This window comes from Corvus kubaryi, unplaced genomic scaffold (genome assembly GCF_017639235.1).
Source record: "Corvus kubaryi isolate FWS band 111438036 unplaced genomic scaffold, C.kubaryi_AGA036_p1.0 37148, whole genome shotgun sequence".
In the NCBI taxonomy this organism is placed as follows: Eukaryota; Metazoa; Chordata; class Aves; order Passeriformes; family Corvidae; genus Corvus; species Corvus kubaryi.
Window position 1 is genome coordinate 825,426 of NW_024581038.1, and position 19,177 is coordinate 844,602.

The 19,177-nt window shown below is 40.8% G+C and overlaps 1 protein-coding gene across 2 annotated transcripts in view; it reads right to left on the minus strand.

Moving 5' to 3' along the window:
* Positions 1–19,177, minus strand: part of PLPPR1 (phospholipid phosphatase related 1) — a 117,985-nt gene that overhangs the window by 53,938 nt on the left and 44,870 nt on the right. Inside the window, exons 1-2 of one of the 2 annotated variants that reach the window (XM_042021485.1) lie at positions 9,960–9,979; positions 6,803–6,910 (exon numbers count right to left, since the gene is read on the minus strand). In XM_042021485.1, the coding sequence (XP_041877419.1) occupies positions 6,803–6,865 (63 nt within the window). In that variant the 5' untranslated portion in view covers positions 6,866–6,910; positions 9,960–9,979. Of the gene's footprint in view, positions 1–6,802; positions 6,911–9,959; positions 9,980–19,177 lie in introns of those variants that run through there. The other variant, XM_042021484.1, reaches the window with a different exon arrangement.

A 19,177-nucleotide genomic window follows, 5' to 3' on the forward strand; every position in this document is an offset into this window, starting at 1 on the left:
GGAAGGTGGGGGGAGGAGGAGAGTTCTGAAGGTGGTATAATTTTTTTCTTCTTTTAGGTCTGTTAATAAACTTCTTCATATTCTTTCAAGTTTGGTGCCTGTTTTGCATTTCTCCTAATTCTTATCTCACAGCAGATAAACAGTAATGAGTATTTTGGACCAAACCACTACAACATTGCTATCTGTTATTGCTATCTATTTCAAGCCTAGTTAAAGCTGCTCAGTCTTACTGGAAATACCTTCCAGCTTAGAAGGCTTCAGATATGGCCTGCAGACTTCTGCACATACAGAACACCTGCATGAACAGTGCCTGGTTCGTGACCCATTTTCCCAAAGCTTTAAACAAACTTTCTAATTACTAGTTTGTCCAGAAAAAATCTACTAAAGCTATGGGGTTTTTTTTTAACTAACAAATGGGAAAAATGCATTTCTTCTTCAGAACCAAAGCAAATCCAATCTCCGTAACAGCTGAGTAATAAAAAAACCCCCACACAATTCCTTCTCTCAGAAATCTGATTAACAGACCAACATGTTATAAAATACAGTAGTTCTCTAAAGTGTTGGCTAGTTTCAAGGCACAGTGTAAAAAGGTAAAGCAATATGTTCACAGCATTTTGCTCTATTACCAAATGCATTTTTTTAATTAAAGACAAAGAACTTTTTAATTAAAGACAAAGAACTTTAATCCTGTCCTTGAAAAGTCTACCAGATTCATTGGTGGAAACCCTAAGATGTTATTCAGGTTGTCAAATGGATTATTTGCAATAGGAAATTTCCAGGATAAAGGGAAGGATGAAAAAAGTGCTTCACGCATCTGCAAGCAGGAATACAATCCTTCTCTCATTTATGTTTTAAAGAAAAATTCAGTAAAGCACCTAATCTCTCATGGCAGCCCCTTAATGTTAATTTTAAGAGGTCCTCAAGAAGCTAAGGAGAATCAAATAGTAATCAGATTTATTTCACAGTGCCTATTTTGGCCAAGAGTTTTCTGTGCTCTCCGCCTAATTGTGAAGCACTTAGAAGGATTTTTTTATAGTCAGGTAATATGAAAGCTACTTAGCAATCCAACAAAACTAATCCAAGGTTCAAGAGACACCTATTCACTGAGATCAAGCCAATTTTACAATATGGAGCTATCCAGTCACCTGGAACAAAGGAGGTATGTGGAGGACAGACAAAGAAAGCAAATGCTGAGGAACGACTGGCAAATGGGGAACATAAAGAGATTTTTAGAAAGAGCAACAAGGATAAACAGATAGATATATGCTGAGTGAATAAAATTAGAAACAATGAATCCCAAGGAACAGAAGTGACCGAAGCACAGGGATTATGCAGAAACATCACCCTGCTACAAGAGGAGCCCCTCTGAATTTGCACAGCATCTGTCAGCACCAATTCTCGCAGCTGGCCTAAGTGGGGATCTAATGACAGAGAGCTTATACAACACCAGCACATGACACATCCCTCGGGGCACTTTGTCCTCACAGCATCCCAGGGCAGCAGCACAGCACAGCTAAGCATGGCATGGATGGAGAAGGAAGGACCAGAGCACTGAGCGCTGCTACTGTTCGGAAGTTAGTTCACCTTGCGATGCTTTTCCAGTCAAAGGTTATGTTATATTCTGACGGGATTTTTTTTCCATTCTCCAGGAGAGCTGAACCTTGACAAAAACATTGTATTTTGAATATCCAAAATTGCAATCTTATGTCTCTATGTCCTTTATGCAGCAATGATATCATTAAAGCTCTAATGCAACCAGAAAGCTTTTATTATGAGAGAAGTGACTCTTTTTTTTTTTTAAATAAACAAATAAAAAGTTACTTCCCATACAATCAATGCCCCTTACAAATGTAACTTTGAGGACTACAGCTCACGTAAGAGGTCATTTCACACTCCTCAAATACTGCTCAAAATTAGAGGGCACCAGCCAAGTGTGCAAAACCTTTTGAGTTTTCAGACACCTAACCAAAAAATTATAATAAAAGAAGTGTCACACATGTAATGAATGTTCTAAATTCACTGATATTTCATAGCTCCCTAAGGCCTGCTGTGATGCTGATGACAAACAGAAGTTCAAGAGGCACTTGTCTTACTTACACAAATGATTTCAGTATTGCAGAAATTCCCCTGCTACTTGGTAGTTCAGCTGTTGGCTTGACTACATGAAATACTGACAGGAAAATGTATGTAGGCAAGGAAAAAAGAATGCTTTCCTTCAGTGCTTCTTTAAGTTGAAACTTTTTTTAAAATTACATTTGAACTAATATTTGAAGATGATTCAATCTGTCCAGACAGTAAATAGCAAAAAATAAAGGAAAATGTACCCCACTGTAGAAACAGAAATCCTGTGTGGCTATAGCATACCTACAGTTCACATCCAAATTTGTACCAGAATAGATGTAGGACTAGAGCTTTTTATTTTTCAGATTTTTTTATTTTATTCATTTGGGGGAAGGGAGAAGATCTTTTCCTTATAAAATCCTCAGCCCTCTGCAATGTTCTATATATCAGCTTGTCAAGAACAAACAGTTTCCACTCTGCCTGCAAAAGCTTTCCTGGGGACAGAATAATGGATTTAGTGTGAAAAAGTGGGATCATCAGATTTTAGAATTTAAAGATGTCCAATGTTTTAAGTTTTAATGGTGTTACATATTTGAGTCTGCCCCTACTACCTTGTCAGGGTCACGATTACAATAATCCACAATGAAGCATATACATCAGTCATATATCAAAGTCTTTTGGTATTCAGTAACTCTTTGATCAATTTACGACAATTGAATTAAATCTGGTTCCAGAAAATTTTAGTGTCTTCACGTGCAAAGACTCACCTCAGAATGTGCCCAACTCCTTGAAGAGTAACTGCGTTTGAAAAGAACTCCTCAGACAACTCACCCTGAAACAACTCAAGCCCTCAGGCCAGGACTTGCAGTGTGAGGATAAGGAAAAAGGAAGTAGAAAATGCCTCATCAGCAGAAATTCCAGACCAAATTTCTCCTTTTGTTGCCTAGAGAGCCATTACTGTTGTTGAGGGTTTTATTTGCAGGGAGAAAAGGATACTGCTTCTTCAAAAACCACCATTCAAACAGACACAATGGCTCTAAAGTTGCTCCCATGCCTTCCCCCTGAAGTCTTGTGAAGTTGTGGGGATGCTGTTTACTCACAGTATGAAACTTTCCTTCCAACATCTATTTGCTAAATGCAATTATCACATCGCCTCGCACTTCCTGTCACCAATGATAAGCGTCAAATAGGCTGCAAAAGCAAGGACAACACTGACCCACCAAATTCAAGGCCATACTGGACTCTCTCCTACATCCCCCCAGCTTGAGTTTTCTCCTAGAAAGCTGGCCCCCAAAATTAGACGAACAAAGAGAGGGCAAGAGCTGAGAACACGGAAACCAGTGCTGGATGAAGACCTCAGGGCAGCTCACCAGTCCCAGAGGAAGAGAGCTGGCATTTGCCAGGCATTGCACTTCTCCCACTTCTATCCCTGCCCAGACCTCAGGGAGATTAGCTGTTCTGACAATTTATTCCTCACCTGCAGAAAACTGGCTGTACTTTCATGCACAAAACAGGTCTGCCAGTTGTGACTGTACCTTTCCTCACCCTCAGCCAGCACACACTCAGATGCTCCATGGAAGGATGTGACACAGCACTCCTTGAATCAAACCTTGCAAAGTGTGATAGCAGAACAATGGAACAGCTGTGCTGAAGCGTTGTTACAGATGTTTTTGACACTGCTCTGTCACACACATGCCAGCATGTGAGGAGGGGGGAGACGCTCCACAAAGAGCTTTAGCAAACAAAGGTCACCATAACTGAAAAAGGAAGAACATGTGAGAATTTTCCTCCTGTCATCCCAGGTGCTGCTTCTCCTACTTTCTCTCATGCTTGTCTACCATCGATGAGACCCCTTTAGTGATCAGTGCTGGCCATCAACAAATCCTCACACAGGCTGCTGTGCACTATTGGCATTTGCTGGGATAGATCCAGGGCATATCAAAAGCAGCTCTACAGCCCTGTCTGCATGCTCTGGGTCCACCACTGATTCCAAGGGCCCTGGAAGCTGTGGGGTAGGGGAGCTTTGCACTATTTAACATCTGTCTAACGCAAACCAAGGCTGGGAAAGAGCCTCCTCAAGACTCCTTTCAGGATGCTGTCTGCAAAGGAGGGCAGGGAAAAGGAGAATCTGAGTCTCCTGCTCATGCTAGTTAATTGTTTATGTGTTTAACAAAATGTACTACACCAAATCTTCACAGACATTTGGTGACAAATCACAGACTGTAATGACACCTCTTGTAATATAATAAAGAGTCATCCAGAAAGCTGCCTGCATTATTTGGGACAGGGACTCAGATTTGATAATTTATCTATCTCAAAATTAGTTTAATGATTCCCTGGTTAGCCTTTATATCCACTCATAACGTGACATTGTGTTTCCAATTAGGGAACGAAAATGTTGATTTAACATTTCTGTCATTTCAGATTAGACATCACATGTTATCTCTTTATTATTAAAACTTTCATATTTTGAACATAAAAAGGAATTTGTAGAGTCAGGCACGGGGTTTAAGTTTCCATAATGAACCATTCATCTTCAGGTCAGGTTCCATAATAACTAGCTGCTATGAGTTAGCTCACTGGGAGGAAAATGAAATGGGGAAAAAATGGAAATTAGAATAACTGCTGAAACTGTGTCATATTTGTACAGACTGAAGCATGATGGTACTTAAAGTGTCCAAACTCCTTGTGACACCTCATTTTTACCTGTGCCACCACAATTTGATGAAGGCACACTGCAGAGGGGGCAGAGCAAACACCTGCTGGCAGGGCATCTGATGTGACAATCAAGTCTCAGCATTATTTCCTTAAGAGCAAATATCTCAAAACTTCTAATCATGGGACAAGACTCCAGTGGGGGAGGCAGCAGGGCACAGGCCTATGATAATTTTTCATGACCATCTCTTTTCCTATCATGATCAGCTAGCCTGGTGCTGCTGGATTGTTTTCCCACGGAAAACCCTTGTCAGAAGAGCAGGCGACATTATTTTTAGCTGTCCTGCTTTTCACAGCAGCAGCAAGGTATCACACTGCTAATCAATTCTCATGGCTGCTTCAAAGCAACAAAAATAGGGTCTGTCCTAACCCAGGTAATCCAGCACAGGGCTTGGCTGTCTGGGACAGCTCCTCTGAAATAAAAAGCACTTCCTTTAGTCTCAAAAGCACAGCAGTGGGAAAACAACACCACCTCCAGTGTGCCTTAAGATTTACAGGGACTTTTCAGATAGAATGGCTACTATCAATCATCTCTGCACTCCCAGCAGGAAATTAGATTTCCTGTTGTTTAATGCTACAATGCTTGACATGAGTCTATGAATCTGCAGTCCCAGTAGTGCTACATTAAAAACCTATATTGTGGACAAAGAGGGGGAGACATACATGTTTTTATCAAATGTAGCAGAGAGAACATCTTTTTAGACACTACCTCTCTGGTTTTGACTGATTTTAATTTAATGTTGTGTTTTAATCAGCAAATCAAGTATGTGAAAGGACAAGGAATATACATATATGGAGCAAAAAATCCTCATGTCAGTCTTGTTTACAGGAGGAACAATTTATGTCACTGTCACAGGCTGCCAGCCAGGCCCATCATTCATTTCGTTAGAGGACTAAAAATCTTCAGAGCTGCTTGTTTAAGCAATAAATTTGAGACAACTTATTTCTGATTGTTTTCATTGGGTGTTTTTTCTGAGCTAATTTCTGCTTTCCCCCATTTTTACCCTTTCTTTCTCTAGCTGTTAGAATAAAGCAGTGGCCCATTCCCTCCATCACAACAACAATTAGTCTTTTGACATCTCCTAGCACTTCACTTGTGGAAGAGCTCAAGTTGCCTCATAGCTTGGGCCAAAGAGTGAGTGTTCCATCTAAGCTACTTCAGACAGGTGGCTCTGAAGGTGGTTATTCACAGGCAGGTATCTCCTTTTTACCATCTAAATCTGATGGAAGCTTTCATCATCCCTGGAAACACAGAGTTGCTTCCCTTGCCAGGAAAACCGTCCCAGCCTTACAAGCACCAGCTGAACAATCATGGATTTGAATAATGAATGTTGGCCAATCTATGAATGTTAGGCTAAGTAAAAGAACCACAAAGTGCCATTTGTATGGACTAAAATAATAAAATAGTTAAATAATGATTTAAAAACCCACCACACCAGCTGCCCTTAACAAAGACATGGAGCATTAACTGCAGATTCACTGCTAGACAATTCACAGCCCTCGTGCTAGCCAAGCTTCTTCATCACACTTAAAGGTCAGGCATGCCTTATCTACATTTTATGCTCCACCTGAACTGAAATCAGAGTTGAGGGTTGTTTTCCAAGCCCGGGAACCGTCAGACTGTGAGATCAAAAATTTCCTTGAATGAGGTTTAGTCCCTGTGCAGCACCAAGATGGAGAGAGGTCTGAGAAAAGATGGGAAGATGAGCAGTCACCTGTTGCTGACCCACACCTGCAGCTACTGCCCATTCCCTGCCAAATAGCACAGGACTAGCCAGAAAACCAGACCGAGAAGTCTTGGGTGCACAGTGTCTCTCCTTGTTCTTGCATGCTTGTACCCAAGATCTGGATAACTCATGCAGGACTTTTCCAGGGGGATCTGATGGCACTAAGTATGAAGATGGATATTTATGTGGTCAAGTAAGAAAGCATCCTTTCCTACAAATAAAATGGCTAACAAATTACTTAATTCCTGCAGGGAAGAGCTGCCTTTTATGTAGGCTTGGCAGGTGAATGCTGCACTCACCTCAACAAAGATGAAGCAGGGGATGATGGAATAACTTCTCTGGGTATTGTTTCCTAAAGCCATTTCTCATCACACTTCTTGGGGAGGCACTGTTCAAAACTTTATATCCTGAAAAAGAAAAGACAGAGGTATTTCAGTATATTTCACTCTTTTGCAAACTCCAGAATGAGGTTCATAACACAGAGCACTGAGCTAATAGACCAAGGACATGGACTAAAAAGAACATCAAGGTCTAACTGTGCACAAAATACCCTGAGAAGGCACTCCCTTTACAATGCAAAAGAAGAGACAGACATAGGTTAAAGATACACCATATACAGATCAAAGGGTGAGAAGGAGTACAACAGTTTTCCTTAAATACAATCCACTCCCAAGCAAAAGATTCTTCCTCAGATCTGTAAAATCACGTTTTCAGCCCACTGACCTGCTTACAGTGTGTTTTAAACCAGGAGATTTTGGTAATTGACTTGTAAACTTGCACTTTAGGAGACATACTTAACAGTACACTGACTGTACACATGATCAAAGTGTTTATCTGTATAAATCTGCTCAAGATGACAGCACATGTTCTGCACAAAAACTCACAGCCCATAACAAGCAAATGCAACAAAAATGCAGTGAAGACCTGGGCCCTTTCTTCAGAGCCTTTCTGTCCTGGTATAAATTCATACATTAATTCACCAAACTACCCACTCAGCATTACTTCGGGCTACTGGCTGTTCTCATTAACATAACCTTATAACACTGTGCTAAGACACTCTTTTTGCACAAAAAGTAGAAAAAACAGAGAAAAGCAGACTGACACAAAGAAATTTTACTAACAGTGTGTGTCTTTTTCTGCATGCATGAGGCAACACATCCAGAAGCTAAGTCTGGTTTAAATGTCTTTACAGGCAGATAGAGAGCAGGAGGAAAGGTGGAGCTGGAAAAGCAGAGTGTAGCCGAGAGCTGCCAGGTGCAGGATTGCACAGAGCATGAGACACAGGAGAGAATCAAAATCCTCTGCTACCAATTTTAACCTGAGCACCAAGCAAGAGCACAGATTTAGGTGGGTCTGGCCTCACTTGCAACACTCACACAGAAACTCTGCCCTGATGACAAGCATCTCTGCGGGTCAGGGCCAGAGAGGAGGAAGGAGGTGGAAGCTGACATTTATTTGCAGACGATGCTTTGCACGGCATCTTCCCGTGACTCTTTGACCTCACTGGCATCTGGGTGGCAATTCAGGCCTTGGCATATGGAGCCTGTGAGGTTCACAAAGGGGTCAGTGCTTTCTCACCAGCTCTCAGCAGGGTTACTGGGAGAAATACCATGATCAGCACAAGTGAGTTCATCTGAGGTCATGATGGAGGGGCTGGATCAGCTGCCAGTGCTTTCCACCTGCACCATGATGCAGGCTCATGTCTCGCCACCTATGAACTACTTAATGTATTCCTTATCTCAGCTCTTCACAGTTTGACCCAGAGCTGCAAAATACACAATGTGTATGATGGATTTGGGCACAGCAGAGCTACCGTGACTCCAATGAGGCCACATTCTGTGTCGAGAATAGCTTCTGAGCTGTTAACCATTGAGAAACGCAGTTTCAGATCAAACAAAATAGTCAGGAATGTCATCTGTGACACACCTCAGACATTCCCATCCTACACTGTATCCCATTCTATAATACAAATATCCTCAAAACACCTTGTTTTCCAAACAGAATTCAACTTCACTTAGTAGAAAAAAATGGGGTTTATCTCAGAGGTTAGTGTCATTACTTAAAAAAAGACAAGGTAATCCAGCTCCATTTGGACAGTGGAAAAATAATCAGTAATTCATTTTTAACAACACTTTTAATACCCCAGATCTTGTGCCATGCGCCTCTCCCTGTAACTTGGCAAACACATGGAAACCTGGTGGAATAGCAAGTTAAAGAGTCAGAGCAGCTTACAGAGCATTATTCAATGAAATTTTTCTGTACCCTGGGGATACACTGTCAGAAACTTTGCAAATCCAGTTTTTTTAAATGGCTTAGCACGAGGACATTAATTCCTCAGCACCTTCATGAATCCTTTGCTGGATTAATGTTAGAAATAACCAGGATTTTCCATAGCACTATGCTGTAACCCCAATCCAAGCCTTCAGTTCCAACTGATAGGCGTTCCTAGCCAAAGCAGAGGGTTGCAAGGCAATCCAAGAATTTAAAACCCCTTAAAACAGATGACTGAAAGCTACTGAACAAACTAGTGAAGAAACTGAGGGTTCATAGTACTCATATGAAATTGCCTGATTTAACACCAGGGGACTCCTGGTGTTACAGATGTGTATCACTGTGCCTGTTCCTTTCCTGTTCCTGTTCCACTGTGCACCACTGTTTTAAAAAACTGCCCTGCCTACGGGAAAGCATTTTACATGTCAGCTTCTCTCCTGTGTGATGACACATTTGTGTCAGGCTCAAGTAGTAAGAGACCAAATAGTTGCCTGATCAGCTAATTCCCAGATTGTGGGAAAACTCTCAGCTATCCAGTGCTTGTCAGAGCTGGTCTTTTCATCAGGTTACTTGACAAAAGAGTAAAGAGAAGCAAAGGCATGATCTTGGTGGGAGCACCATCTTTTGTCTCTCTTCAGCTGGCAATGAGTCCTCTAGGGATACTGACAGCAAAACACACATTACAGCAAACTCCAGACACTTCAGCCTGAACAGCAGCCAGAGATAACCCAGTTTTGCCCAAAGAATCATAATGAGATGTACAAGAAGTTTTTAGTAACACTCTTGGTCCATAATCCATGTTCACATTGAACAAAGTTTTGTGCAAAGCCTCTGACCAAAGCAATGGCAAATAAAAGCTATAATATCAGCATCAGCCTTCTCCATTTATTATTTCTATTTTTATCAACTTGACTGAATTGCTAAGGAAATCATGTAAAAGACTGTAAGAGCCTTTTTAGATCCCACTAGCTGTGATCTTTTAAGGCCTCGTACATTAGCACAGCACAAGAGTAGAAATGGTCAAACCTATTCTAACTAATTAGGGCCCACTATAGAGGAAATATTAATAATCTGGAGCTCTGGTATTATGAGATGCTTCCACTCTTAAAACAATATATATAATTCTACAATGCAACATTTATGAATTAATTAAAATTAGTTCTCATCTTGCTCAATTTTCCTCACCTGTGCTTTTTCAGAAAGCCCCTGATCTACAGCATAGGAGGTTATTGTCAGGCATCTCCTGGGAGAACAAGTGGAGACAGAGAATATAAATAAGTGAATTGAAAACTAAATGAAAAGGACAGCAAAGAAAAAGAGAATTCAAGCTGAAGAGATTTTCTTGCTGCAGGGATCCATCCAGGGGAATGGCTTTTAGAATGCCCCATTCAGGTACACTCTAAAGCCTTTTATGTGAGCATGTGGCAGACAGCAAGAAGGACATATCTAGGACAAACCAGCATTTGCTGAGCCTTTGTAGTGTAAGTTCCTGCAGCAGACATAGTACACACAACTGTTCTGTGTAATCAGTCATCAAAACATTTAATTGGTGGTCTGTTCCTCTGGAGACAGTGGTCAACCCTATGTTTTTTAAGCCATGTCCTGCATGGGCAGGAAGAGAAGATGGACAATCATATATTGCTGCAGTGGACATCTGGGCATCTGTGGAAAATACTCAGATCAACAATCCAGACATGCTAACAGGCCCTGTTCATTGTAGTTTTCAACTGTGTTTCAGTTAATCAGAATCAGTGCATATTTCTTTTGCAGTAGCTCAGAGACCACCAGCCTGAAATCCAGGAGCTGCTGCACAAACCACAGCAGCAGAGAGGAAGCCACTGGCACATGTGGGACACCACCTCACTGCAGAATCCCAAATCTTCTCTGACCAGAGGAGAGGAGGGTAGCCACTGGTCATTTGGTACCAGGATGTGATGCAAACACAAAAAAAAAAATTGATTTCTGTCTCTCAATTTCACAATCTTTTCAGCAGCAGCTAACACTGTTCCAAAATAAGATGTAAATGTTATATTAGATGGAACACCAACTATTTCTGTAACAATGTAAAAGATACATCAGTACTTCCTATTTTTAAATTACTTGAATCTTATTTTAGCAATTTGCAAACCTCTGTTGGCAATTGGCTTCAAATAATAAAGATCTTTAATTAAAATAAGAATTCTGTTTACAAGTAAAAAGATATCACCAAAACCTCTGCACCAGTCCATCAAGGATCAGTTTGCCCAAGTGAAACACAAACTGCATATGTCAAACCTCCATTCAATTAAGGAAACGAATTAAAATTAATGCCGCTGCTAACAATGATTATCCCAGCTTTGGCAAAGAACTGTATCATGATAATCACTATTTATCACACTATCTCTTACAGATCTCACAGTAAAGCAGGGTCCTCTATTTCCTGTGGGGGGAAACAGTTGAAGCAATTTGCCAGGCATCACACAACGACTCAATGTGTAGGCTGAAGAAAGACACATTATTCTCAGACTCCTGTCAAGTGCTCTGTCCACTTGACAACACAATCCCTGCTCTTCAAATGTGCTTGCTAAGTCCTGCACAAGAACCACACAGTCCTCATTGCACATTTTAGTAATACAGGTTTCCCTGCTTGCTTGCTGCTGGAACCAGCAGAACACACACTGCAACCTTACAAGTGGTGATCAAATGTGCACCGAGATGTTACAGCCTCACATTCTCTCTTTGCAACTTCACCTGCAATGTCCAAAGGCACCTCATTATCCCAGTGCAACCTCTGCATGAGCCTGTAATTCTGAACAGGCTGCAACAGGACAGTACAGGGTTAAAATGTTTTCCCCAGAGCTCTCTTCCACATAAACCAAACTGATGCACAGAAAAGGATCTGAGGAATAAAGGTAAGATTTTACTGCAAAGGGCAGTCAGTATTTTCCAAGTACAGACTTCTTTACTGTTTTTGAAGTAATTGAAACCACAGTGGTGGCATGAATCACTCAGTGTGACAAAATGCACAAATGATATCAAGCATGAAGATCTGCTTGTCTGCCTTGCACCCAATCACTGCACAGAGCACTTGCCTGAAAATAGTAAAACTAAGAAAATAACATCATGGCTGCAGCAGTTAAAAGGTACCAGATAACTGGCACTCAGTTTGCTGTCTCAGTGGCCCACAACACACTAATTTTTTACCTACAAATGAGAAAGTTATCCTTTGGATCATGTTGCCCTTGAGGAAGAGTATGTCCTACACACAACAGGGCTTGGGAAAGAGGGAAGACACTTAATATATCAGAGAATCCTTTCCCCATTCACTACGAACCGAGAGGCAAAGAGCCATCAGCACCATGGCCACCAGACCAGTAATGTGGTGTCAGACTGGAGACACTGTTTGTCCAAAACCCGATGTCTGAGTCACGCTTGATCTTTAGTTGTTGACTGTGAAACTGTCCAGCAGCTGATCACAAACAAGGGTTGTGTGCTAAATTTCAGGCCTTGGCTGGTGACCGTCTCCAAGAGCATTCCTGTGTACGGAGCACAATGTCCTGCTTTGCCACAACACTGAAAAGAGGAGCTGAACTGATGAAGCAGAAGCTCAGTTTACTGAATCTAGATCTCACCCCAGAATACAATTTATTGTAAACTCTCCTGGTTTCTGCCAGGACAACTGTAACATTCGATAGCTACACCATTCAGACAAATTGCCCTGACAGTGGAGGTGCTTCTCACAGGTGTCTCCAAAGACTCCCGAACAAGAAACTAATTACACATCACTAATGACAGCAAGGAAAGGAATAAAAACAGTGCGCAAAATAAACCCACACATGTTCACCATTAGAGAAAAACAATTTTGCAGCATTTAAGACAGAAAAACACTTTCTCTGATGAGAGTTCTGACCCTTTTCTGCTAGCAGAATGCACATCTTCACATTCAGCACTTATAGTAGAAAACCGTTTTATGGCAAACAGTGATACTTAAGTAATACAGTTCACAGCATATCTGAAATGACAACCCTTAACACAAAAGCCATCTGGTTATGAAGAAAGCTATATTAATAACTATCTCAATTCCTAAGCTCATTCTCTTAAAAATGTGTTGCTGAATCCCTGGTGTCAAAGCAGAGTTTGATCCCTAGAAGAAAGTGATGCTCAGATTTCAAGAATCCTGTTAGGGTTGTTTTCCCTTGTTACTAGCTTCATGCAGAAAATGATCCCATGTCTGAATGATAAGCAACAGTGAAAAATCTATGGATAGGCAGACTGATTAGGGTTCTGCACCACTTACATCCTCAAGAGAGTTCAAGTGTTATGTCAGCACAGCAGAGGCCTTGTAACAACTTCTCATTATGGGGAGGAAAGTGAAATTTCAATGCCACAGCTTCTGGCCACAAAATTTCCATTTACGCCACTTGGCCAGAATTTCACAGATGTGAAATAGATCCCAAACATAACTGTGTGAATAGCAGGTATATGCACACTAATATCCAGAAAGCCAAACAAAATGGCCACAAGCCTTATTCTGAACCATCTCAAACCCGTGAACCTCTCCCTGTCCTGCGGGTCTGAAAGTCACCGTGGTTGGTCTGTTCCATTTGGTAAGACACTGAATTCCTTCTGAAAATTTTCAGTGTATCATTTACCTGGTGTTGATTTGAATGAAACCCACCTAAATGTGGTGTCACATCTGCAAAACCATATGAATAAAACGTTTTACCTGCTATAGCTGATAATGTTCCTCTCTTTCTTGCAAAAGGATTAGTGGTACATGATAGATGAAGAAGGAATCTGACTGAGTTTCATTAGGGAATTCTTTAAAAAAAATAACAAGCAGCCTCTGGAAAAAAAAAAACGAAACCCACTGAATTTATCCATGCAATTACAAGACTGTCCTGCTCCTAACTCCCCTTTAAGTCAAAAAAGCTAACTGTTCCAGCTCTCATTTCATCCTTTCAAACTTTGAAGTGAATCTAAATGAAGCAATTGTGCATTATCATGGCAAAAGAAAGACTATTTCTGGCCTCCACCCATCCCACCTGAAGGCACATCATCTTGATTTACACTAATTAATTTACCTTGTGATTTTTTCTGAACAAATACAAGAGGTAATTATTTGGTTGTTTCATTTACTTCTGATTGGTTAAAACTCCATCTATCTTTAAGGGTATTTATAGCAATAAAATGGCAGGTGTGGTCAGCATTAAGGCAACTCTTCCTATACATAAAGGATTCTGAATTACAGAGATTAGTTATATGATTAGTTTAATGAAAATAGATCAGGCTATCATTCCAAAAGTAACACAGTTGATATCCAGAACTGCAAATGATTGATGTAATTAATGATGGGCTTGAGATACAGGTACTCTGATTATGCTAAATCACATTCTGTAAACTACTGCACGAGTTCTCCATTCAGTGTCTCATTTGCACAATTCACCAAAAAAATAATCACCACCATTTCTGATTTGCACCTGACAGTCCTGCAAGACTCCGGCTGGAAACCAATGATCTTCCTGGTATTTGGGATGCTATCAGGAAGGGCTTGTGACCGAATTTCACTCTCTGAAACCAATTCCATTCCACTTGGTGACTCCCCAAGCACAACAGCACAGGCACTGAGGAAACTGAACAATTTCAACAGGAGAAAACCAGCAGCTGCCTCCTCAGGCTCTTATCACAATTAACTGCTGAAAAAAGGAGGGAGACATTGAAGGGAAAGAAGAAAGCAGAAGAAAACTTCAACAATACAGAGGGTAACAATGCAGTGGTGCAGATGAGAGGAAAATTGGATGAGCTACAGAAAAACTCGTATGGGATGAAGGGTAGGAGAGGAAACCAGACCACAGGTTTTGCCTGTGATGCAAAACCACAAGACTGAAAATTTTGTCTACCTAGAAAACACTCCACCCTTTCCATCCCAATACATCAGGGTTTTTCAGAAGTTATTTAAAATTAATTTTATTTTTAAATCATTAAAATAATATATTATAAGAAAAAAATGTCCAAAGACATTTTCCTCATTCAGAAAATTTGTACTTTTCTCCAGAAAACTGGTTTTGTTTTTTCTTTACAAAACCTCCTTAGCCAACCTCCTACTGAAATCTACTGAGCTATTAAAAAAACCAATTGGCTGCTTATGTGTTAGCGAGAACGAGAAGTATTCCTTCTTTATCTGTAATGGAGCTTCGCAGCTCTGCACAGAACTAATTTGGGAATCCCAGTATTAAAAATGTATTTCAAAAATATTTGCTGCATGGTGCTCTTGTATGCCATATCTGCTGAGCCTAAATCCAAGCAAGCTGCTGATCCACACATTTAAGTGCAAGGATGAAGCTTCTGCAAAGTGCCAGCTACTCTCAGGCCTCAGATGATGTCTGTGAGTAAATTTCCAAACCCTCTCCTCCCACTACCCTTCTATGACAACTTAGGGAGCCAGCACCTTTGGAGAGTGTTCACACAAGTCACAGTGTAAAGATAAGCAAGCAGAAATATTGAGATGAGTATGGGAAGGAACAGAGCACAGCAATGCTAAACAGGGTAAGGGGATGAAAATCAGGTAATTAACATTTTTCTATTTATTTCCAGTGTTTTGTTTTGTTTTGTTTTGTTTTGTTTTTTTTTCCAGGGGATGAATTCTACATTGGAAATTTCCTCTCAAAATCATGGTGAGCTGGTTTAAAAACTAGTCATGTAATAGGTACAAGCAAGCGGACTCTGGATAGAAAGAAACAACCCATTCATTTTGTCCCCTCAGGGCCCAGAAAACTGTGTGAGTATTGATTGCAAGCTGTAATATTATTAAAGTAAACAAACAACTGCATCACCACAGTGCAGCCTTTGGCGATGAGGCCCAGGGGCAGGGTCGCTTGCTCCTCTGATTTTCCGGTATTCATGTTGGCAGTGGAGCTGTCAAAGACACACAAGCACTGCACAGATTCACACTCTCGCAAGTCTGGCAGCAAGCTCAATCTTATCTGGATCTTTCGTCAGTTCGCTTGGTTTATAACCCTTCACCTTCATCCCTTGCCAAGACAGAGAATAAAGGATTTCTGGCATACCTGCTCTCTTCGCTCATACAAAAGACTCTGGTAAAAGCTCCCCTTAATAACAGTGAAAAATAATTTTTTTTTGCTTTCCTCTTTTTTTATCTCTGGGTCCATTATGCAGCCAAGGGAAATCAAGTATAACCCCTATAGCCCAAATCTGCCCACTTCTAAGGGCAGTACTGTTGTACAGCTCATGCAGTTTATGTGGGCCTCAGAAACACTACCTGGGTGGAAAATCAAGAATTTAAGAATTTACTGTTAGACTACAACAGCCTAAAAGAAAAGAAATTCTTATTACTCCACATCTACTTATTACCATAAAAAAATACAGCCAACTATTAAATATTTCTGAGTTTATAGACCTTGTAATACCTCTCCCTTCTCTGTACCGTTATGCTATCCACAGACTCCTCCCTGAGTCCTGCTTCATCTGGAATAGGAGAGAGGGTTATGGCAAACTGTCCTCAGCCATAGCTTTTCTCCAAGAGAAAGGCATCAGGGCTGGTGGTGAGAGCTTATTCCTCTTCAGTCTCCTAAACATCTCACTGGGAAGTGGGGTGGCTGGTTGTAGCTTGATTGGTTCTGGTACCACCTTGTGTTCACAATTTTCAGGCCTCTGCTATTATCCCATGTCTGTTCTTCTCCATGCAGCCATTCAGACAGTTCATTTTTAAAAGAATAGAGACTTGTTAGTTCTACCCATTAGGCAGAGAAACTGATGAAGACTATTATAAAAATAGGCACTAAATTATACAGCCATGTAAAAGCAAGCTAAAGCTCAAACTGATTAGGTAACACCTATCACTCTTTCAGACAACTGCTGTAAGAGTTAAAAGAGCAGAACAAATCTCCAGGCGAGCCCTGACAACTGAGATCTGACAAACCCTTGTCCTTGCAGAATTATTTCAGAACCAGTGTTGCTACTAGGAGACGCAAGAGCATTTGTCTGGCTACAAGGCCACAACCCAGATTTTGATGGACAAGGATGCCCTAGATTCTGATAGACTGAAAAACATGGTTCTTCACCTATGAATCCAACAAGGCTGTTGCAAACACTTGTACGGAGTTAAGCTCCTGATTAGGGCCAGGCTTTGGTGTGCTTGGAGGTCTGTGCTCTTCCCTGTGTAATTCTGTCTCGTGACACACAGAAAGGCCTCAAAGACATTGTTTGCTCTATTAGGCATTTGATTTTTAAAGCCAATACAGTCCACAGAAACAACTGAACTGTTACAATTAAAGTGACTCAGCCCACAAAGACGAATTCTGAAATTCCTGCAGCTGAGACCTTAATATTACTTCTAAGAGAGTGATTTTACTGAAAACACATTCTGTAACAGAGTTTTAGTGAGACATGCACCTATTTCAGGTCAACTATATACAGAAAGTTAGCTTGTAATATTTTGTGGACACTTACGCACCAGCACGAATGTGTGTGCACAGAAATTCATATACACTCAAATACAACCGGAGCCTGCAAATTGCATGACAGACTGTGGCTGAAAATGAAGGGAACAATTTTGCACGCCATCTAACTTGGTCAGGTTATGATTAAACAGGCCTTTGAACACTAAAAGCTGACAGAAGCATATAAATATGCCATCATGTCCTGCACTGTTTGCTGCTATCCTTCTAAGTAGACCATCAGAACATCATGTCTTGTCAATAGCCCTCCACTGCTGATGCACACCCCTCACCTCTAAAATACCATTATTCTAATTTTCAAGAATTATCTGATATACTCTTTAAAAATGGAAAAATTCTTTCCAGCAAATTGGTGTAAGACAGCATATCACACATACATACAGTGTTTTGCATAGACTAAACCAGTTTTTACAAAAAACTGTTATTTTCTGCCCATCCGAGGACCACTGATTTACAAACTGCTTTTTCAAAATATGTCAAATACAGTATTAGACAAAGGTGCAGTCACCCCACTATCAACATCGAATGATTTATGCACTCTGTTAAAACTCAGTTTGTCATGGAAAGCAGTTCTAGACTTGGCTGACCTAGGTACACTTGCTGTTTCCAGTGCTTAAAACATATTTCATGTCTCTAGATATTGTATACACACGTTAATTTACACCTTTTTTTAAATTTACATACTGAAACACTGCATTCCCTAATCTACTAAGCACAATATTAATAATATGAGATACATATAGATATATATATATATATACACACATATACATATACATATACATATACATATTATCTCAAAAGAAATAGTTTTCTGATTTGGAGATTAACACAGTTTAAATTTGATCTTCTTTCTCTGCTTCCCTCAGTTCATATTTTTCTCCTGTCACCTCAACCATGAGAACTGACATATAATAAAAATATTGCAATATCACATACAGTTGCATATGTGACAGCACAAACAAAACAGAAACAGGGAAAGAAAAGCCAAGAAATGCCAAATCATCAATATCCATGGCACTGGCATAGATTGCAAGCTGCAGCAAATACAGCACCCTGGTTGCTTCATCTTGTATGTGAACCCCTTCTTTGCTCTGCTATAAGCAAGTCCTTAGCCCCTCATCCTCTTTCACTACCTGCTTCCTTAGGGTAGCTGTCCTAAGAGCAGCTATCACTCTCTGCACCTGCCCTCCAGTGGTTTTGGAGGTATCAATAGACATAACATTATGCGGCTGCTCCTGGGCTCTTTAATTCCTGGTGAACTCCCAACACTACCAGAACCACAGGCTTTCCCCAGCCTCCACGTTTTAATTTTGTGTAAAAAAAGGAAGACAAGAGATGGGCTGTCGGCTGGGACTGAGAGACTGAGGGCACTGGGTTTTCTTTCTTTTCTTGCGCTGATCGCCCCCAAATGCCCCAGCTTGATATTTACTGAATCACTGCCCTGCTGCTTCCACTCCCTCCACAGCCTTCCTGCTAAGCAAAGGTACCTGCCACAATGTCCTTCCCCTGATGTGCACTTTGCAAAGGCAGCAGTTTGTACTGCCTCTTTGTTTTTCCCTAGCCCTAGGACTAGTCTTCAGCTTATAATCGTCTATTTTCCTCCCAAAGACTCCTATTTCTCTTACCAGGGTTCTGCCTCAGGGCATGTAGTTCACATATTTCTAAGCCCTAAAATTAGATGCAGGACCACTCACCACAGCCGTTCTAAGTGCAGCATGCAGATCTTGGCCACACCCATCGTTTACCACAGTAATCTCCAAACTTTTGCGATTGCAAACAGTACCAGGGAAACAAACCTGAGATGCCCACCCCACCTTCCCAATGTACCACCATCCTAACATATTATGCAACTTGTGAAACATACAGGAAAAGTAAAAACTCTAAGCCAAAGATGAAAGAAACACCATTCTAAAAATTTATTAGTAGCACAAAAATATTTTCTTT